Genomic DNA, 22920 nt, shown 5'->3' on the forward strand with positions numbered 1-22920 from the left:
ACTCCCCTGGCCTGAAATGCTAAAGGAGGGACCATATTGTGTGTATAGTTGCCTTCTGTTCATAAGCTCAGCTCAGAAACGGACACCACACTGCCTCTCAGGATCCACATGTCAAAACCACACGCAGACAGACACTCTGTGGACACCTGTCCATACCTCTCCCACCCGCCACAGCAGCCCCAGACAGTGTGGGCTCTGCTCATTGGCTCCCAGTGGCTCAGCCCCCAGCAGTCCAGTCTGTTTTTGTCTGAGCAACAGCTGCCATAGCACAGTGGGAAGATCTGAGAAAGAAGATATTGGAAGCTCTCCAGGGAGAGAGGGTGTGACCAGCATCACCATTAATCCGTGGCTAATTGAGAGGAACGGGAGAGAAGTTAGCTGTTTAGGAAAGCGTGGTTGGAAGTATCATAAAGGATAGAATGGATCTCGCCAAAGAATCCAGATGACAAATGAATCTTGCAGTCCTAAACCTAGCTGTAGACACAGCCTCCATTCCAAGTGACAAGGCATTTAGCAGGAGAATTAAAGCCACATCTAGACATGGTCGAGTGCATCTTGCCGAGAACTGTGCCAACTCCCTAGCCCTGTTAAGCAGCACTGTCAGCCAGGCCTGTCTATCAAACAGTGTCAGTGCAGCCCCAGTCACTGGGGTCCTGATGGTCACCCCAAACCTCCAGACCAAACCTCTGCTTACCCCCCACCCCAGTCAGAATCCCACATGCTCCCCCATAAATGCTGAATCTGCTAGTGAACGCTGGGTATAAAACCTGGCACTTGGCAACAGTCAGCTGTTTACTGCGGGTCTCTTCTGGGCCAGGCCTGAGCGTGGGGGGATGCTAGAGCAACAGAAGGCTGAAGATATCAGCCTGGAAGAGCTCACAGGCTGCTGGGGAGGCAGGAATCTTAGAATCCATGGGCAACATCACGTGTGCACACAGCTACACACACAGCCCCAGCTGAGCACACACACATGCTGCAAGAGTGGCAGGTGCAGAGGAGCTAATCAGGAAGACAGCACACCAAACCTCACACAACAGCATCTAATCAGAAAAGCCTCTATGGAAGACAGCACACCAAACCTCATACAACAGCATCTAACTCCTTACCACCACCCCCAAACACACATGTACATGCACACACACACACATGTTCAACATGTCACCAACAAGCAGCCCCAAGACAGCCCTGGAAGGGAAGGAGGGAAGGCCTAAAGGATAACAGGCAAAGACCCCAGGTCAGTCTTTAACTCAAACTCTGGGTCTCCGATCAGGTCAAGTGGAAGCAGAGAAAGGCAACCTGCTTCAGGGACAAAGGGAGCCAGCACCACTGTTTTTGTATTTTGCCCCAGTGACCTCTGGGTAAAGTAAGATGTACAGAGAGATGGGCTTCCAGGTGTGGGCAAAGTAGGTTAGAGTTTGTTTATTTGTTTTTCACTGGTTGTGAGGGCTTGAACTTAGGGCCTGGGTGCTGTTCCTGAGCTCTTTTACTCAAGGCTAGCACTCAACTTCTTTGAGCCACAGATCCACATCTGGTTTTCAGGTGGTTAATTGGAGCTAAAAGTCTCACAGACTTCCCTGTCCTGGTTGGCTTTGAACCATGATTCTCAGATCGCAGCCTCCTGGGTGGCTAGGATTACGGGTATGAGCTACTAGCACTGGAAGTTTAGAATCTTCTATGGATGCTTTTCTCCAAAGAACTGGGGAAAGCCTCCAAAAGTGATCCTATGGCAAAGGCCAGAGAGCACCCTCACATGCCCCAGCCCTGTGCACCCTAACCCTCTCCAGCCAGGTCACAGGGCATGGGTCTGACTGTAGTTTTCTCAACTGTGCCGAGGTTTGGTTGATCAGAATGCTCAAATTGCTGGGTGCAGTCTAGATGAGTAGAATTTGTGGCTCACCAGAGATACTTTTATACATCAATCTTGGTTGAAATCATTTGGAAATGATTTCTTCTATCTTAAAAAATTCACCTTGGGTCACAACTGGATTTCCTTTGATGTTCTTAGCAGCTTTCAGAACGTTGAGGTCTGAACAGCTTGAAACACTGCTCGAGGTATTAGGAAACTAAACAAAATGAGTCTATAGGTGAGTATATTTGGGTTCTCTGAGGTTCACTAGACCTCTAGAAATGTATATGTCTCAGTCTATACCCTGTGCTTCACTTCTGACAAACTTTGAGTTTATTCCTGGGGCGTAAAAAAATCCAGCCCTAACCCATTGACATATGGATTGAGAAGAAGGCAACAAAGAAATCCTGGAGTCAGAATCCTGGCTCTGCCACTTACTGTATTATGTAGGGCAAATTACATGCTTTCTCTGTGCTGTTATTTTTGTCATCTACACAGAAGATGAAAACAACTAGGCGCTGGTGGCTCATGCCTGTCATCCTAGCTCCTCAGGCAGCTAAAGATCTGAGATCTGCCAACTTGGGCAGGAAGTCCATGAGACTCTTATCTCCAATTAGTCACCAGAAAACGAGAAGTGGTGCTGTAGCTCAAAGTGGTAGAATATTAGCCTTGAGCACAAAGAGCTCAGGGACTATGCCCAGGCCCTGAGTTCAAGCCCCATGACTGACAAAAGACAAAAAGAATGAAAAACATTAGATAGCACTCTATGAAATTGCTGATATTTTACCATTTTGACTTTACAATATTGCCAGTTTATATACCTTGGCTCTGTACCTATCATGTAGGTCTGTTGTAAAGAAAAATTGAGTTACTACCAAAAGGCAGAATAAGCAAGAAGAGTTTCCTGTCTTTGTGTGTGCACATGTGTACATGAGTGTGAATACATGTGCATGCATGCACATGTTTATTGCACAAAAGCCAAAAAGACTCAGATTCAGTACCAAGTATCGAGGCAGAGCTGATAATCTAAGCTAGAAAGGACAATGTGAGCAGAGTATGGAGATGATCCTTTTAGTCCCAGTACTCGGAAGCTGAGGCAGGAGGATCCAGAGTTCAAAGCCAATCAGGACTACATAATAAAATCTTGTTTCCAAAAAACACAATAGACTGTGGTGGCTCAAGCATGTCATCCTAGCTACTTGAGAGGCAGAAAGTAGGGGATCAAAATATGAGGCCAGCCTGGACATAAATGTTCAAGAGACCTCATCTCGATGAATGCCTGGGCGTGTTGGCATGCACCGGTTATCCCAGTTATAGGGGAAGCACCATAGCTAGGCTCAGTACACCTGCTAGCCCCCATGACACACATAAGCAGAAGTAGGAGGATCACAGTCCATCCCAGCCTTGACATAAAGCAAGATCTTACCTCAAAAACAACACACGCATAAAGGGACTGGCACGGGTCAAGCATAGAGCCCCTGTCTAGTAAGCACGAGGCCCTGAGTTCAATTTCCAGCACAAAACAACAGGAAAAAACAACAACTAACCCACAGAAAGTCAAAGTTAGAGGTTGCCAACTAAGTCTCCACAGACCACAAGCCATCCAAACCATTTGTGTGTTGCCAGCTCTACTGAGCATCTCTCAGAGCATAAGGAAAGCATGCATTTTGGTTTGTAGCTTGCTTTGGGTTCATCTTATATTAATATGGTGACCATGCCATGCAAAACCAAAAGCTCTAACTGGCAGCTACTTACATACATAATTTGTTAAAGTCTTTTATGCAAAGTGGCCATATGGTGAATATATTATATAAGGGTGAAAAAGGGAAGCTTCTGGCCTAATTATCCTACAGGCTATGGACACACACACCTTTCCCTTCAATAGAATGAAAAGAAGAAGAATGAGAAGGTCCCCACCAGGCTTTGTCTTTTATTTATTTATTTTTTGAGAGCAGGCTTGAACTCAGAACCTCAAGCTCTCACTTGGCTTTTCTGCTCAAGGCTGGCTCTCTACCACTTGAATCACACCTCTATTTCTGGCTTTTTTCTGATTAACTGGAGATAAGAGTCACAAACTTTTCTGCTTGGCCTAACTTTGAACTGCAGTCCTGAGATCTCAGACTCCTGAGTAGCTATTGTTATAAATGTGAGCCACCAGTACCTTGTCTTCTTAACCAAACTATGTCCTAGAAGGGAATGCAGTTTTGGAAAGGCTACATGGTGGAAATCCCTCAGAACAGAGCAGGAAGAGCTGGGTTAAAATGCCTGCCAAGTTGTGGTCACCCAGGAGTCTGGAGTATGGTGGTCCCAAGGGCAGGAAACTCAGAAACCTTTAAGCTTTCTATTAGCTGGTTTTGCTCAGGAACAGAGGCTGGGCTTGGAAATCTTTCCAGCCTACTGGAGGTTTCTCTTTGTTCATTTTCTGTAAGTTATCCCATGGTTTCAAAGCAGGCTACTTATGGAAAATACCAGTTTACTGTGTGTGTGTGTGTGTGTGTGTGTGTGTGTGTGTGTGTGTGTGTGTTTTCCCTTAGCTTTTTCAGTCAAGGCTAACACTTGAGTCTTGGCTCCATTTTCAGCTTTTTGGTGGTTCACTGGAGATAAAAAGTCTCAGGTACTTTTCTTCCTGGGATGGCTTTAAACCTTGATCCTCAGATTTCAGCCTCTGGAGTAGCTAGGATTACAGGTGTGAGCCACCAGCACCTGGCTACTGCCAGAATCCTGATGAACAATGCCTGGGGGCTTCTACCTGTGAGTATACATACATACATATATATATATATATACATATATATATACATATATATAGTTGGTATGTTTTGGGGGAGGTTGATATGCATCCCAAAGTATGGAATGAAGTACCTAAGCTGGGGACACGCTGTCCAGCTCATCCTAACTCTGTCCCAAGCTGAAACTTTGATCACTAAGTTACCCATGACCTTAAGTAAGTCACCTAACAAATCTACACCTATATTTTACACTCAAAGGAGGACCACGATGACTCCTTCCTCATATAAAGTTGCCAGATAAACTTGGTTTTGGTTGCTCCAAGGTGCTCAGCTATCAGAAGTTTTAGACAACAAGATTGATGCTATTACCCAGTAAGTGCTTAAACATTTGATAATAATGACCAACAGTTGCTCTTTTCTCCACGATCTGGCAGTGTGTAAAGTGCATTGACTCCTTCCTGCTATCCTGTAAGGAGAGAACCACTGTGATCCTCAATTTACAGAAACATGGATTGGTTCAGCAGCTTGTACTAAATGTCAGAACTGAGCAGCCAGCTTGGGATTAGCACCCAGACAGTGTGGAACCAGAGCCCTTGGATTGTGAGGAATCTTACTTGTCTATCTGCTAGGACTAAGGTTGTGCCTTCAGCAAAGAGGTCCTCCTTGCCCCCCTCAGCCTGGACCATTTTTAGAGAACTCTGGTGCATCAAGGCTGCCTCTTACCCCCTCCATTTTTCTGGCACAGGTAGGGGAATCTCCAGATGTTGCCAAGGCCCACGGAGAAGCCAATCTGGGCCAGAATGTACTGGAGCTTGCTATTCCAGGCTGGCCGGTCCTCTGCATCCAGCTCCTCCTCCACCGCCTTCTGCTTGGCACCTGTCTCTCCAGCCACATTCAGGACACTCTGCTTATAATCCACTGGCTCCTCAAGGGCCAGCAGGTCAGCCACCGACTCGGTGACATGCTCATTGCTATGCTCACGCTGGGTCACTTTGCTGTTCTTCGGCATGGGTGCCACAGGGGCTGTGCAGCCCTGTTCCCCGGCACACAGAGAAGGTGGGGCTCCGCTGTCGTCAGCTTCTTCTCATCCAGGGACCTGTGCAACCAGGTGAGCAGGAGAGCATTAGCTAACCACATCAGGGCAGGGTGATGGGGAGATAAACATGGACACAACCCAAATCGAGTCCCAGCACACCCTCAAGCTAGTCAGGGGGTCTCAAGTGTGATTTCCTCCCCAACAGAGGGCCTGCTTAGGAGCTCAAGGCCTACACCAAGTTTCCCAGAGATCTTACCTGAGCATCATAAGCAAGAGCAAAAACAGGCAACTCCAGATACCAAAACCCAAATAAAGGGCCATACATCACGATAATTGCTTTCTTTCACATTGCAGTGTTCAAGGCTCTTTAGAGATCCTCTCCATCTTCCCTTTGGTAGCCTTGACTATGGCTGAAAGCCATAGCTCCTGTGTTCTTGTTAGCCAGAACCACCTGGTAGGGCCCTGGGCAGCAGAGTCTTCCTTCTCAAGGGTTTTTCTATTCAAACTGCAGCCCCTGCTGAAGTATCATGTGACGCTTCAATACATATGTTGACAGTGTCATATTTAAGCATTATTTACTTAAACCTAGTTCTCTCCTTATTGTTCCCTTATGGTGAGAACTTTCAAACTCCTTCCTTGGAGCTTTTTTGAAATATAAAGTGCATTACTATTATCTACCGTTATTATATTCAATCTAATTGTATCTTATTGCCCACTGATCCACCTGTCCCCATCCTTCATTCCCCCTACTCTCCCAGGTTATCTGGCCCAAACTATTCTACTTGCAGCTTCTAGAAGACTTTTTAGATTCACATGCAAGTGAGACTGCCACAGGACACCATTTTTCAATGCCTGGCTTATTAGACTTAATACAGTAATGTCTAGTTTCCTGTATGTTGTCACAATACCACAACTTCATCCTTTGTTATGGCAGAATAATATGCTGTATTCTTTAAAGAAATTCTTCATACCAGCTCAACAGGATCAAATGATTTCTCTCTCTCTCTCTCTCTCTCTCTCTCTCTCTCTCTCACACACACACACACACACACGCACACAAATGTAGTCCATAAGCTGGGTACAGTTTTGTATGCCTATAATCCCATCAACTTGGGAAGCAGGGATAGGAGGAAGCCTGAGACCCGCCTAAGCAAAAGCAGGAAACACTATCTGAAAAATGAACTAAAAGAAAAAAGATTGAGGCACCCTGATGTCAATCCTCCTTACCCACCTTACCCTGACTCTCAGGTCCATCTCAGACCCTCAGAATCATTTCCTGAATCTTTACAGGATGCCCAGCTAAGTCAATGGGATATGTATCCCTCCCACCAAGAAAAGCTCTAGAGGCGTTACTATGGAGCCCCTGGCTACCAGCTACCATGGTCTCTTCATTTCCCTAGGCAGGAGCGGCTAAGCAAGCTCAGCTAAGGATTCTGGCACCAAAGACCTAGAAGTGTCTGCTCCTTGCCAACAATTCCCAGGTCATTGCTCAGCAGTGACATTATCTGAGGGCCACTGCAGCCAAGAGCTGGTTGTCCATCCTTCAGTGACATTTTTACAGCAGATAATGTCTGCACAACAGGAGCAGGGAGGTAGAACCCTCCCCTGCTCCTGCCAGTCGGCATTTATCTTTCCTGCTTTTTCTTAAAGAAACAAAGCACCAAGGAAACGAGTCCTTTGAAGAACCTGAGCATTCTGTTACACTTCAAGGCACCTCCTTATTAAGGGGAGGCTAGAGGATTTCAAATTAAACACCCTCCCTCAACCCCGCCCTGCCTGCAGTTACCCTGAATCTTTCTAGGGATGTAAATTAGCCAGCTCTGTAATTACTTTATTAAGAGAATGAGCTGTCTCTGGCAGCTAGGCTCAGTTTGCACTTCTTAAATGATATGCCACCTGAACAGCACAGGCAAGGTTGCTGTGCAGCCAATGGGTTCAAGGCCATTCTTCCTACTGAGCTTGACCTTGTGACTGATTCTAACAAGTATCTGGCCTTTGAGGGGACCTGACTAGCTAGCTGTTATGCATGAGATAAAGCCACAAGGCCCTTAGGTAGGGACCCCGTCCATGTCAGTATGTGGAATCAGCTGGCCTTCTCAGACAAGGCCAGGGACCATCCAAGCACGTGATACCAGCCTTCCTTCCTCACTCAAGACAGCAGTGAAGCCAGGTAACAGTGGCTCATTCCTATAATCCTGGCTACTCAGGAGGCTAAGGTTTGAGGATCAGGGTTTGAAGTCAGCCCAGGCAGGAAAGCCTCAAAGACTCTTCTCTCCAATTAACCACCCAAAAGCCAGAAGTAGAGCTGTGGTTCAAGGGGTAAAACATTAGATTTGAGCAAAAAAGCTCAGGGACAGTGCCCAGGCCCTGAATTCAGGCACCAAGACCTACATGTGTACGTACATGCATGCACATACACACACAGGGCAGCAGTGTCTTGCAACTTCTTGTTCCCACCCAGGAACAAGAGTCCAGGGTCAGCTGGATATGGTGGTACATTCTTATAATCTCAGGAGGTTGAGACAGGAGGATCATGAGTTTGAGGCCAGCCAAGGCCTGTCTCCAAAATATAGCAAGACTCTGTCTCAAATAAAAAAGAAGTAATAGGGCTGGGAAGGTGGCTCAGTGGTAGAGTGCTTGCCTTGCATACACGAGGCCCTGGGTTCAATTCCTCAGCACCACAGAAGCAGAAAAAGCCAGAAGTGGTGCTATGGATCAAGTGGTAGAGCACTCACCTTGAGCTGAAGAGCTGAGGGACAGAGTCCAGGCCCAGAGTTTAAAGCCTCGACCGACGACAACAACAACAATAACAACAAAGTAATAATTTTTTAAAGGACCCCACTGTCTTAGATCTTTGGAAGAACTGGGACAGAACCAGCTGCCAAAAAGATTTCAGAATTCCCCAGAAGGAGCTCTCTGTTGGGACTCCACAGTGAGTCAGCTGCTCAGCATCACATTGTGTCCTGCAGGGTACCCAAGGTGGCACTGTGTCTGTGGATGCTTCAGCCTTCACCTGCACCTGGGAGGCTGCTGTGTTGCTCATGCTATATAAATAAAGGAGTTATATAATGGAGAGGTCTGTGTCATGGACTGGTTGTCAGGATGAGTCCTCCAATCCCAGCGGGTCCCTGACCCCCTGAATCTCAAAGAGAGAAAACAGAAATGGCTGCTTGTGTAATTCATATCGAGAACTTTTACTAAAGACTGGAGCTGGGGAGAAAGACTGAGGTTCCTCTAGGGATTGTAATCACTGCAGTGGGGGGTTGGGGGGGGACCCTGGACTCAGAGACTCTCTTTAGCTATTGTGCTCACAACAGGATTTGATCAGAACAGTTTGTAATGTATTAGGTCTGATTTGCTGATCATCAAATCACAAATGTGATAAGCCAAGGAGGAATCCCACCAATCTACTGAATCCATCTTTAAAGTGACCAGCTAGAACACATTGCTCCCCAAATAGCTTGGAAGAGTGGCAGCTCTGATCACCAACATAGTATGTATGTATGTACATGTGTATGTGCGTGTGTGTGTGTGTGTGTGTGTGTGTGTGTGTGTGTGTGTATGCTACTACTGGGGCTTGAACTCAGGGCCTAGAGCTGTCCCTTAGCTTTTAAGCTCAAGGTTGGTGTTCTGCCATTTGAACCACAGCTCCATTTCTTTTTGTTGGTTGATTGGAAATAAGAGTCTCATGGACTTTCCTGCCCTGACTACCTTTGAACGTTGACCCTCAGATCTCAGCCTCCTGAGCTGTATTACAAGTGTGAACCTTGTAAGTGTGCATCTTGGGAGAGCCAGAGAAGGCCACTTATAGCAGCAGCCTGGCAAACTACAGGGCCATGTTCCATGGGGCATCAGCTTCTTTTTCTCCCCAGATGTCGATAGTGCATACAGATGTCTTGCACTCTAGGATCAGAGCCAGGAGCCCCTGTGCCCTCAAGCTTTGCAGGAGGCAAACAGTTGGTGTGAACCTGAAAACTGAAGTGCTGGGCTGTAGCCACACCTGGAGAATTCTGGGCCCAGTGATTATGCTCAGGTAACAGCAGAGCCAGATTCTGAGACATTTAAAATTTGAGGGATCGTAAGAATTGCCCGACTCAAATATTTTCATTTGATATATGTGGAAACTGAGGCACAGAGAGAGGAAGTTAGTAGTTCAAAGCTACTCAGGCCTCTCTTAGGACTTATCCAGAATATCATCTGGATAAGTGGCTCAGCAGAGTCAGGGAATGTAAGAGAAGGCAGTGGGTGTGAGGAGTAGGCTGTAAGATCAGGCCTGGGTTACTAGGCAATTCATTCACTTACTCGTCTGGATGTCCGCTATATACAAGGATCTGTTCTAAGGGAAAGTGAGCAAAACAGGCCATGTGTCTCATCTCCGGAAGTTCACTTTTCTTATGGGAGAGCTAGATAGTAAAGAAGTAAGTGTAGACTATGATGGCTGAAGGTGATGTGTGATCCAGGGAGAAATAACAGGAGAGGGGACCAAGCTGGTCCTTCATGCAGGGCAGGGGGACAGTCAGGACAGACAGCCTGGTGATACTGGCATAAAAGCCTGAATGATGAGAGAGAATCAGGCAGAGGGAGAGACATACACTCCTGGAAGGAGGCATTAGGAATTCCAGGAACAGTAAGATGGGCAGAACAGCCAGAATGGAGAGGGGGAGGGGGAGAAGAGGGAAAGGGAGAGAGAGAGAGAGAGAGAGAGAGAGAGATAAGAGGCCAAGAAGTGTGGTAGGGAGAGGGTTTTGGTAGCTTGTGAAGAGGCCAGCCATTGGCCACAGTCTAGCTATGTCAGTTTAATGACAGACCCTTCTCCCAGGAAGACTGTTTGGAAGAGCCAGTAAGCTGCTGGGAGGGAAGTATCTGGCTGAGAGCTCCTCATACACCAAGGACCCACGTGGTAGCAGCTGTGGTCTGGAGGCCTACAATTATTTACCTTTCTATATACCAAATATGTACATTTTCAAGTTCACATTTGGTCATATAAATCCCTTCTTTCTCCTCAGGAAGGGAAAAAATGAGTTCAAAGTGGGAGTGGAGGTAGGCAGGAGAAAGAATGTTGGCTCATCTTAAAAATGTCTACCTGGGGGACTGGGAAGGTGGCTCAGTGGTGGTTCACACTTGCCTTGCGTGCGTGAGGCCCTGGGTTCAATTCCTCAGCACCACAAAAGCAAAAAGAAAAAAGCCGGAAGTGGCGCTGTGGCTCAGGTGGTACAGCGCTAGCCTTGAGCTGAAGAGCTGAGGGACAATGCCCAGGCCCAGAGTTCAGGCCCCACGACCGGACCAAAAAAAAAAATGTCTACCTTGCCAGGCACTAGTGGCTCACCCCTACAATCCTAAGGCTGGGATCAGAGGATGGTGTTTCGAAGCGAGCCTAGGAAGGAAAGTCTGTGGAGACTTTTATCTCCAATTAACCATCAAAAAAGCCAGAAGTGGAAGTATGGATCAAGTGGTAGAACTCCAGCCATAAGTGGGGAAAAGAAAAAAGCTAGAGGGCAGCACCTAAGTCCAGTTCAAGCCTACCAGTGGCATCTACACAAAAAAAGTCTACCTTTATGCTTGTTTATGGAGCTGAGGATCAAACTTAAAACCTTACACATTAGGCGAGCAAACATTCTATCCTGCCACTGAGCCACACCTTCATCCCAGAAACACTTGCTTTTGTTTTGAAGAACCAGATTCTCTCCTGAGGTGCTAGTCAGCACCCCCCAAAGTCCTGCCACTTGCTACACTCCAGTGCCCAAAAGATCCAGGTTACGGCTGGTCAGATGTGGGCCCAAAAGATCAGCAATACTATTAGTAATAAAAATAAGGCATCATATAAAAAGTTTAGCCTTTTATTCATGAAAAAAATATATCCTAGATATAGTATTCATAATTAATTGAAACCATTTAATGTTTTGTGCATGCACACATGCACGTGTGTGTGTGTGTGTGTGTGTGTGTGTGTGTGTGTACCACTGGGCCAGGCTCTTTCCCTTGGCTTTTTTGCTCAGGGATGGTTCTCTATCACTTGAATCACACCTCCACTTTTGGTTTTTTGCTTTTAATTGGAGGCAAGAGTTTCTCATATTTGTTTGACTGGGCTAGCTTCTAACCATCATCTTCTAATCTCAGCCTCCTCAACAGCTAGGATTATAGGTGTGAGCCACTAGCACCCAGCTTAATAACACTTTTTATATACTCTGCTGGTATCCTATGGGGTAGGGATTTTCCTCAGGAGTCATTCAACCTCAGCTGGAATCCCAATTTCACTGTACATCACTTCCTGGGCTTCGGTTTCCTCATCTGTCATGGGAGGATGCTAACAATGGCCCTTCACAACACCGAGGACAGTCATGCAGTCCCAGACCTGAAGGCCCTCAGGAGTCACTTCACCAATGCTCCTGGACCCAGGGGAACCGGACCCGGGGGACCAGTAGGAAGTTTCCTTCACTCCAGCATACAGAGGGGAAAGCTCAGACCCAGGGGAGACCACAGCTTACACCACACAGGTCTGTTGTGTGCCCTGTCATTCTGTAGGTTGAATGGCCCCTTTAAAGAGCAGGTGGCACTAGTGACCTGGAATAACCCTCCCATCCCTCAAGCCAAGCTTCCTGAAACCTGGACTCCACAAACTTTCAGACCAGTGCTGAAAATCCAAACTCTACCCTGCCAATGATCCCTGGGACTAGCAACAGGATCGGAGAAGGATCTGGAAGGGGAGATTCCTCTCCGTCTTGCCTCCTAATCCTACAGAGCCAACCATGATCCAGGCATCAATCAACTGTACCAACTGTACCACTGTCTTCACTTCCCTGGACCTCAGTTTTCCCATGTGTGGATCTGGGTGACCTCCATGGCCCCTTTCCGCTGTACTAGTGAGTGCCCTGACCATATGTGGCTGTGACCCACCCCTGGCACTAGGTGCAGCAAGCAGGGTTTGTAGGCAGTCTGTCCTGCCACCTTCTGCCAGCTGAGAGCCTGCTAGGGCACCGCCATGGGGAGGTGTTGACAGCCATCTCAGCTGTAGTCTAATTATCCCCCTGTAGTAGCTGGGGTGGGTTGTAAATTTGCTTTCACAAGCCGTGTGTCAGACGATGAAGTTACGTGGTACTTTCTGAAAGGAATGCCTCAATTACCTTTAAAGCACAATGGCAAGAAGGGCTGGAATGCTGAGCAAGTCTGGGTGCCATCTTGTCACTTAGCAACCCAGGTGGCTCACAGCTCAGAATAGCTCCTGGGACAGAATCAGGACTGAGCAGTGAACTGTGAATCTTCTTAAAATAAGAGGAAAAAATTAGAGCGACTAGGAGAAAGACAGGTAAAAATATCTCCAGCCAGAGTGCCGATGGTTCCACAACAATTTTTTAGACACAGCATCAAAAAGTTAGCTCAAGGAGGGAGAGGTGATTTCTTTCACCTTGAGAACAGGGCATGCCTGGATTCCCCACTGCGTAGCTGCTGGAGATGAAGGAGCCATTCTGAGAAGCTGAAGTCAGCCCCTCTGAGCACAGGGGCTCAGGGAATGGTTCTCTCCTATTTGAACCACAACTCCACTGTTGGTTCTTTTTGCTGGTTAATTGGAGGCAAGAGTTTCTCAGATTTGTCTGCCTGGGCTAGCTTTTAATCATCATCTCCCAATCTCAGCCTCTGATTCTGATTCTGGGATATCTTGTGTCCAGGAAGATTGTAACAGGTCATTCAAAGGCCAAACTCCCCAAAGGAGCTGAGTGGAAAAGCTGTCATCTTTGGGAAAGCCACAATGATAGACCCCACAGCAGTCATCTCTGAGGTGTACCCAACTCTGCCACCCTCAGGTCTGCAGCTTGGGGAAGAGCACTATAATCTGACTATCATAAAGAAAAACCTTTGCACTGTGGTTTGAAGGTCCGGTTCAAGACAACCTGAAAATTTCCAGTGCCAGTGGAATATAGTGCCATGCCTATAATCCTAGAGACTTTGGAGTCTGAGATTTGAGGATCTCAATTCAAAGCCAGCTCAGGCCAAAGAGTCCTGGAGACTCTTACCTCCAATGAACCCCCTAAAAAGCCAGCAGTGGAGGTGTGGCTCAAATGGTAGGGTGCTAGCCTTGAGCGGAAAAAGTTAAAGGGATAGCACCCAGATGCTGAGTTCAAGCCCTAGTACTGGCACAAAACAACACTTTTCCCATACTGAAATCCCAACTGACATCTTCATGGGTGATAGAGGAAGAAGGGCAGAAAAAGTAAGCCCGCTGAGTAGAGAGCCTCTGGGAAGCCCAGAAATCTGCATGCCTTGGCTGGCGCTTTAGTCAAGGGCAGCTCTCCATACATTTGGGGAGGGCCTCAGCCTCTTGAAGCCAGAGTTCTGTTCCTTACTCATTTGTAAAATAGAGAGCATGGCTTATCTACCAACTGCATCAGGTTACCACATGGGTGGAAGGAGAAAGAATAAGAAGCTTATTGAAACCTCAAATGCCCAGAAGTGGTCATTTCTTTTACTCCATTTTTCACAGGCTTGTTGAGTTTATGTTGTAGTCTCCCACTTCATATTTCAATTGACAAGGACAAGGAGAAATTCTGGCACATTTCTATTATATGCGCTCAATGAACGTGATATGCATAAAATAAATGACTTCCTATTTTAAAAACCTAATGAATTTTAAGCCCCTCAAAATTTCTACAATCAGATATTTTCCAACTATTAATTTGTCCTATTTTCTGATGTAGTATTGTGTGTGCGTATGTGTGCTGGAAATGGGGCTTGAACTTAGGGCCTTGTGCTCAGGCTTGACTTTTTTCCATTCAAGGCTAGCACTCTACCACTTGAGTCACACTGCCACTGCTGGCTTTTTGCTGGTTAATTGAAGATAAGGGTCTCACAGACTTTTCTGCTTGGGCTGGCTTCAAATTGTGATCCTCAGATCTCCGCATCCTGAGTGGCTGGGATTACAGACATGAGCCACTGGTACCTGGCTTGCAATAGTCTAATCCCTAGAGTATGTCCTAAGGATCCGTCAAGTGATTGATAGTTTAAAAGCTAACATATACCAAGAAAGAAGCCTGGCCATCATTTGATGGCTTTCTGCCTCTTTTAAAGGAGTCTATATTTGTACTCTGCCTTGCTTACTATGTAGCTAGGATCCTTCTTCTTCTCAGAGGGATAAAATGGGTGGGTACAATCCAGCTCAGAGCATGCCGGAGGACTGATTGGTCAGTTCCCAACAACAAATCAGGCCAAAAAGCCAACTGGACCTTCTGCAGCCTCCTCTCGCCTTCCTGTCATATTTCCCCAGTGTGTTCTCTGCAGCTGATATTTTGTTTTCTGAGTCAGGAGGAAAAAGCAGCAGGAAAAGGGGCAGAAGGGGAGGAACTGGCACTGGAAAACGTGGGTGTGGCCAAGTGCAAACAAGATCTCTTGGTTCCACGTTGCTATTTCCTGAGAGGAAAACTCTTGTTCAGTACATACCAGGGCTGTACATTGTCCCCACCCCCATGCACTCCATCTTGTGCTAGAATTAATGCTGATGCTCTACTGGGAGCTTCCAAGGGCAGAGTAGCATGTAACTAAGATCGTAACAACAGAACAGCATGTAGCAATGCTCATGTCAGCAGCATGCAGGCCACCCTGCCTGAGTAGCACTTCTTGTAGCAGCCACTCTGCTCAGAGCCCTAATGCCACCATCTTCTCCCATCCCTCCAGTAATTAGAATAGGAAAGTGCTACTGTTATTCCCAGCTTACAAACAAAGAAAGGGAGACTCCAAGGGATCCATCGCCTGTATTTCACTGAATTCAAGATCCCTGATGCTGGTACTTTTCTTGAGCTTAGTCTGCAGGTAAGGTCAATGGAAGGTTCTCACTGGAGTAACATCACTCCTACTTCAGATTAATTGGCATTCTAAATGGCCCTTGATGCTACATTATGTCCTAGTTTTAAGATGCAACAATGTACAGAAGCATGTATTTTCAAATCCATGAAATGAGGTAACCAGTCTGTGCGCATAGTCAATACAGAGAGGCCCTGGATTTGCATTGAGATGGCCTGATCTGGATCCTGGTGCTACTGTAGAAAGATCTCACGGGATTTAGAGACAAGAAAACCAAGTTGCATCCCCTGCTCTACAACTTACCAGCAGCAAGCCTTTGGGAATGTTTTTGGAGCTGACAAGCTGGGATGAAGATTCCTAACCCGTGAGTGTAAGGCCCCTTCAGGTAAGACATGGGGGAGGGTCTGGGCTCAATCAAGCATAAAGGCATATCCATCCACGGTCCCACAATGCCGTGGGGCTGGTAAAGATGGAGCACAAAGAAGCCCAAAGACTCAGCAGGCTGATGCGAGAGGCAGGTGCTTGGTACTCAAAATGTTCCCACTGCCCTCTTGGGCTGGAAGCCTGTAAATTACAGACACTGCTAGAATAGGGCATTTCAAACATTCCTCCACCCTCTGCTCCTTCTTTTTCTTTCCTTTCCTTCAACAGATATTTACTACATGCTCTGTACCAGGTAGGCCCTGTTCTAGGACATCAGACAGCAGAATAAACAACATTCCTACCCCATGGATTCTGCCTAGTGCAGAGTGGAAAATAAGTATGAATATATAACAGAGGTTGAAGGGATGGAGTAGGGCAGGATTGTAAGAAAATAGAGAGGAGTTAAGAAAGCACCCACTAGGGCTGGGTGTGTAGCTCAATTGCAGAGTGCTTGCCTAGCACTCTGGCTTAAATCATTAGTACCAAAAGAAAAGAAGAAACAAGATGATAAGATGACAGGATTATCCGAGCAGAGTAAGACAATGAGCCGTGTGGCTATTCTGGGAAAGCATTTGAAGAAAAGAAGGTGAAACAGAAAGAGCAAAGGCCCTAGGACAGGTCACTAATGCTTGGTGAATGCAAGAAACAGAAAGGTCATGTGACTAGAACATCCTGAGGGATGGAAGATGAGAGGAGCTGAGAGGAAAGATGGACAGTAGGCAGAGCAGCAAAGATTTATCAGCCATGCACAGCAATTTGGGCTTTCTCTCTAGAATCACAGGAAACTCTTATGCGTTTTCAAGCAAAAGGTAGAATGTGACCCAACTAGTTTAAAAGGTATCACTAGCTGCCCTGTAGATCAACAAGCCAGGAACTTGGAAGGGTAGGTGAAAGATGGGAGACCTGGATAAGGTTTGGATTTCAAAGAGAGGCAAAAACAGGGTAACAGAGTGATGAAAGGCATCTCAGGTGTCAACTAGGTAGAGGGCCCAGGAGAGTTAATTTTTTTTAAACAGGAAAAATTTAAAAATCAGATGTGAAAACATCTGAAGACCTAATTCCTTTCCGCATTTATAAGGGGCCAAAGATGATGACAGATGGATACTCAGAGCATCTGCCCAGATCCTCTGACCTGGATTTTCTTAAAGCTACTATTTTTTTTTTCCTTCTCATCTCAGAGACTCACAGGAGGGATCAAGGGTGTCCAATTACCTGAATTACTAATGGGCTTCTGAAGAGCGCTTGAAGCAATAGTGATTGAGAACCCCTTCATTACAGTCCCCCCATGATGTCTCTTTCCTGAGGACCAAATGGGGCTGTCTCTCTTCCACTGCAGCATTCAATGCAGCTTTACAGAGGGCCTAGCAGGAGAGCCCTTCTCTAGGGAACAAGTCACCACAAACACCTACTGCGTTATTTATCCTCCCAACAACTTAAGATAAATTATAATCCTCATGTTAGGAGTAAAGAAGCCTAACCTCAGAGAATCTAATGTCTGTGTACAAGATGACACAGACATGAAGTGCAAGAAGGGAGATTCAAACTATTATCTATAGTTTTTCTTCCTTTTTTGGGTATGAGGGAGAGAGTGAGAGTGTGTGTGTGTGTTACTAGGGCTTGAACTCAGGGCTTTGCGCTCTCCTTTAGTTTTTTTCTCTCAAGGCTGGCACTCAACCACTTGAGCCATACCTCCACCTCCCTGTTTTTGCTGGTTGACTGGCCATAAGTCTCTCAGATTTGTCTGCTCAGACTGGCTCCATACCACGATTCTGGCACTCAACCCTGTATTCTTTTTTTTTTGTCGGTCCTTGGGCTTGAACTCCGGGCCTGGGCAATGTCCCTCAGCTCTTTCAGCGCAAGGTGAGTGTTCTACCACTTGAGCCACAGCACCACTTCCGGTTTTCTTTTACTGGAGATCAGAGTCTCTCAGACTTTCCTGCCTGGGCTGGCTTTGAACCGTGATCCTCAGATCTCAGCCTCCTGAGTAGCTAGGATTACAGGTGTGAGCCACCAGTGCCCAGCTCAGCCCTGTATTCTTTCTTCAATCTTTTGCATATCTTAACACTCACAGAAAATAGTTTGGCATACTTGAGTAAGTGGAGGAGGCTGCGCTACCCTAGGCCACCCCAGGTATTCTTAGGGATGCAGGCACCATAGTTTCTGGACCACAGGCTACCCTTCCCACACTGGTGGGAAGTTCTGCAATGTGTCTCACTTAACAAGTAAGCAGTAGAACAAGCACATCTACCACCACTTCCCTGTGATCAAGTTTCCTCAGTTAGCTGGGTCTTTTTTCTAAGAGAAACAATATAATATAATTTGGGGCACTGGTCAAACAGATTGCTTCTGGCTGTTTTAAGGAGTCTCCAAATTCTAGCAGACTGATCATTTGGGTAGTGGAGCAGGACCATGGACAGCACCAATCAGCTTTTCTGGGAGTCAGCCCCTTGGCCACTCAGCACAGGAGCACCTGCCCTCCTTCCCTCAGATTCAGGGAAAAGAATGGCAAGTCCCCACTGAACACTGGAAAGAAGAATTCCAGCTGCCCTGCTGGAACCACCTCACCAGGTGACATTCACATCCCTCAAAAGTCAGCTTTCATGAGCAGACTTCCTGCCCTGCATACAGCTCAAGTGGGGGTTAACAACTACAGGGTTACAAGAGTCATATAAATAGAAGCTGGATGCCAGTGGCTCATGCCTGTAATCCTAGCTACTCAGGAGGCTGAGATCTGAGGATCATAGCTCAAAGCCAGCCCAGGCAGAAAAGTCTATGAGACCCCTTCCTTCAGTTAACTAGCAAAAAGCCAGAAGGGGTCATGGCTCAGGTGGTAGAGCACCAACTTTGAATGAAAAAGCTAAGGAATCATGCCTATCCTCTCAGTTCATACACACACACACACACACACACACACACACACACACACACACACATCTTAGAGGAAAAAAATGCAACCAGTAGGATTTGGGGGTGTAAACCAATGAATTCTATTTGCATACCAAAGAATAGATGGTAAATTTGTGGTATGCAGAATCCAGCAGAAACTGCAATTAAACCAGTAATTGGAAATGATTAGAGCACCAGGTTACTTGTCTTCAGATGAACTGGTAGAGGGACTCTGGAAGGCAGCATAGTAGCTGGGTAGGACAGGTGCAGATGCTGAGATGACCTCAAGGCCCAAATCTAGAACATTTGCTCTTCTGGCTTTTGACAGACCTTACTGCCCCTCCAGAAGAGCCATAGAACAGCAGGGTTTAAATCTCAACTCCCAGGTTGGGGACTGAGGCAGCCTAAGAACTCACTTGACCCAGAATCACTCTCTGAGAGTGAGCATGAGAATAATTTAGTACAGTTATTCATGCTGCATCTGAGCTTATGTTCTCACTTGTGAGTTTTATTGTACAAAATGACTATGTTTTTTTTAAATAACTACATTTGCCCATTGTTAATAAAACAATTTGCTCATAGAAGGAAAAATGAGTTACCAATGAATTGGGTTTCCATAAAATGGCTGCACCTGAAGCAAGGGTTTCTATGAACTCCTTTTTGTCCTCTTGGGAGTGGGGGAGTATTCTTTCTTCTATTCCAGTTACTCAGCCTCACTTACAGGAACTTCTCAGTTGGTTTTGAGATGGAAGGCAAGCTAGGACTGCATGGGCCAGTTCTTCTAGGGTTAAGTGATTCTCACAGGGAATAGACAGACAGCAGGAAGAATTAGAGGTCACATTTCCTAGAACAGTGGCTCCCTAGAGCTGAGGAAATCAGGGTCTCCATGGGGCAAGATCAGAAAGCAAGAAGCATCCATCCGAGTAGCCCCACCAGCAGCTGCTGTAAATAACCTTGGTGTGTTAGCAGTTTTGCTCTGGGGTCTAGGGCCTCACCAGAGACTGCTGCAGATTGCTGGCACACTGTCCAGCAGAGAAACCTGACACATCAAAGCTCCCGTCAGTGACTGGCTGTCCCTGATTCTGCAGACACAGAAATCCTCAGGCACCATCCAACTTGCTCTGATCCTTCTCTTTCTGCTTGTCAACAACCCCTACCTGAAAGGAATGAAGTCCAGGGTGGTAAATGTCAAGAAGAATAAGACAAGGATAGGACAATAGACCACAAGACAGAGCCTAGGATCTCTGGCTGGAACCTGATCCACTTGGAACCAAATGGCACATCCATCCCCCAGACCTTGGAAGTTTGATTCTGTTCATTCTCTATCCATTTCCCATTGCTGGAGGCCCATTTTCCCTTTCTCAGGACACCAGCCTGAAAAACAGAACCTAGAGGCTTAGCCAAATCCTCACTATAAGAGCCTAGATTGTTGGCAAACATTTAGTAAGAACTTATTATGGAAACACACTACATCATGTGGTGAAGATCATAAAGTTTGGCATCTGACAGAACTGAGTACTGATTCTCAGGTTGCTACTCACTTACCTGTGTGACTATGAACAAATTATTTAACCTCTCTGAACCTCAAATTCTATATGGATTACAGTAACTGTCCTCTGGGATTGTAGCAAAGATTAAACAAGATGGTCTGTGAATAAAGCACTTAGTGGCTCACATAAGCCTCAATAAAAAGCTGGATATTATTACTGTATACCAAGGATGACATAAGCACCTAGAACTCAGAATTGTATTCTCTTCTGTTCAAAGCATACACACAAGGCATTTCCCAAGAACACTGTCCAACTGGACCTCTGACCTCTGGTAGCCTAGGACACTGATCAGGGGAGCCTGGCATTGAGTTGTAACATCAGAGTGTGCTGTTGTTGCTGTTGTTGTTGTTGTTGTTGTTTCCATCCTGGTGTTCCAGATGATTGGTACTGAGGATTTCTTGCAATCTAGCCTGGAAGCAAGTGATAACTCAGACCTTGTCTAGGAGAAAAGCTCTAATCCACCTTCCCTTAAATACTGCTGATGCTTATCTTAGCAGTTTAAAGGGATTTTAATGATGAATTGTCCTGCTGCAGCAATGCTGGACGGGAGAGGAGTGTGATGGGAGGAGGGGTGCACAGGCAAAAGGGAGGTGCTGCTCTAAAATCCTCTCACCACAGTCTCCATCATCTGTAAAACATAGTCCCAAATCCAATGAGGAGGGCAATCACTCCAGAGTGAATGTGACCACACACACACACACACACACACACACACACACACACACACTTCCAGTAGCAGTCTGGCCTCATCCTTGCTGCATTTGGGGATATTCTTATTTCTTTCATTCTAGACACAAGATAAGACTCTCAGGAACCTTTAGAGAAATAAAAGGCCCACTCCATTTTCCCTTTCCTCTCTAGGGAAGGCCAGCCTTGCTCTTTCTTACAACTGTCAACTCTATTATAAATAGGATAGAGGGAAAGGGAATAGCAAGACCTGTTCAAAGAGAAAGGAGCCTGAAATCTATCCAGCAGGTTCCACAGCTTTGGACAGGCCATAGTCACAAATATTTCCCAAGGAGTCTGCAAGTGGCTGTGGGCAACCTCACCCCAACAATAGTCCCGCTCCTGCTCGGCCTTCCCCATCCAGAGTCTCACAGGCTTAAGGGTGTCAGGGGCTCCTACACCCCTTTCATCCTCAGAAGCAGGGCAGGGGAAGAAAGAATCGCCTTTGGTTAAGACCTACAAGAGAAGAAATGGGGGGAGGGGGTCTAACATCTAGGGGCACATGCTATGTTCCCAAAATTAGACTTAAAATAAGCCTGAGGAAATGGTATCCTTACAACCAAGAGGCTCCAGAGGTGTTGTAAGTTACCTGATGGCACCCTGCTAGCACATGGCAGAGCACTGGGCCCAGCTGTGACCACAATAAGACTCTTTAGATTCCCCTTCCACAGTACCTCAACCCCCACCACCTGGTCCTGCTCACCTTCCCTATGAGGTCAGAGCTCCTAGGCCCTTGACCAGCAGATAGACAGTCTGAGCTCTACTCTGAAGATTCTTGACCACCTCTGGCCTGGAAGCCCAAACCTCCTTGGGATTCTGGTCATTCCTGTTCACAAGTCCTGCTAAAGAACTCTGTTGAACTCACAGACAGCTGACACACGACTCTGTGTGTGACTCAGGCCAAACAAACTCCAATCGGAGCTGGTGGGCACGATTTGCCTCCTGCACTGAGTCACCCTAAACTGCAGAGAGTCACTGAAATTCAACCACCTACTTAGCCACAGCTGCTCCATTAGAGAAAAAGCCATCAGAAGAGTAAGAGCTTCTGACAGTCCTGCAGATGGGCTGTGGCCAAGGACAACCTGGTGTGACCTCAAAGTCCTTCCTGCCGAGGTGATGGACCCACTCGGATAATGTAAGCACAGGGCAAGGCACAAGAAGCCCCAAGAACCGCCTCATGCTCTGACCTTCTCCAGATGTCGGTGGGAACGCTCCAGACAGCTTTAGTGAGTCCTGCAAATTCTGGTTGAATTTTTATAAAGCCATTACAGGATCTTCTCAGTTCCTCAAAGTCACATTAACAAGGCCAAGGTCTTTACCAGAATTTTCCTTCCCTTCAACCTCTTCATTGCTCCAACCCAACCCCACATCTGCCTCTCATTCACAGATGAACTATCCTCTAAAGGTTGCTCTGGTTAGAAATTTCTTAATCCAAACAGGCCATTTTATATGATCTACAGGATAGACCATTCATATAGACATACAGACATATAGACATATATCTGTCTTATATAGACATAAATATGTCATATTTATGTCTTATATAGACATAAATGTCTATATGACATAAATACGAGACAGATCACTCATAGAGACATGTGCTTATCTATATAAATGATTTATACCATATATAATATGTAAACACATATTTGTATCTATATCGAGATACAGATATTTAAAGAGAGAGTGTGAGTGACAAAGAAATATATCCAATTTAAGAAACCTAATTAGTTGACTGTGACTCGACCCTGTATAAGGTGAGTGGCCTCAAAACTTTTGAACTTGGACCCCTGACAGGGCAGTTTAGGTCTTAAAAGGAAACATCCGGCGTCTGTGCCAGGCAGCCGCGCCCCTTGGGGCGCTGGTACCCCGCCCCTCCCCCTCTGCTCACCGGCAGCTCGGCTCACACAGGTATAAATGTGGCGGCGGCCTCTC

The 22920-nt window shown here is 46.4% G+C and overlaps 1 protein-coding gene across 1 annotated transcript in view; it reads right to left on the bottom strand.

Moving 5' to 3' along the window:
- Slc6a17 (solute carrier family 6 (neutral amino acid transporter), member 17) overlaps window positions 1-22920 on the bottom strand; it is a 50486-nt gene that overhangs the window by 26527 nt on the left and 1039 nt on the right. Inside the window, exon 2 of the mRNA XM_013031872.1 lies at window positions 5299-5671. Within this exon, the coding sequence (XP_012887326.1) occupies window positions 5299-5584 (286 nt within the window). The 5' untranslated portion in view covers window positions 5585-5671. The remainder of the gene's footprint in view (window positions 1-5298; window positions 5672-22920) is intronic.

Source organism: Dipodomys ordii, unplaced genomic scaffold (genome assembly GCF_000151885.1).
Source record: "Dipodomys ordii isolate 6190 unplaced genomic scaffold, Dord_2.0 Scaffold146, whole genome shotgun sequence".
In the NCBI taxonomy this organism is placed as follows: Eukaryota; Metazoa; Chordata; class Mammalia; order Rodentia; family Heteromyidae; genus Dipodomys; species Dipodomys ordii.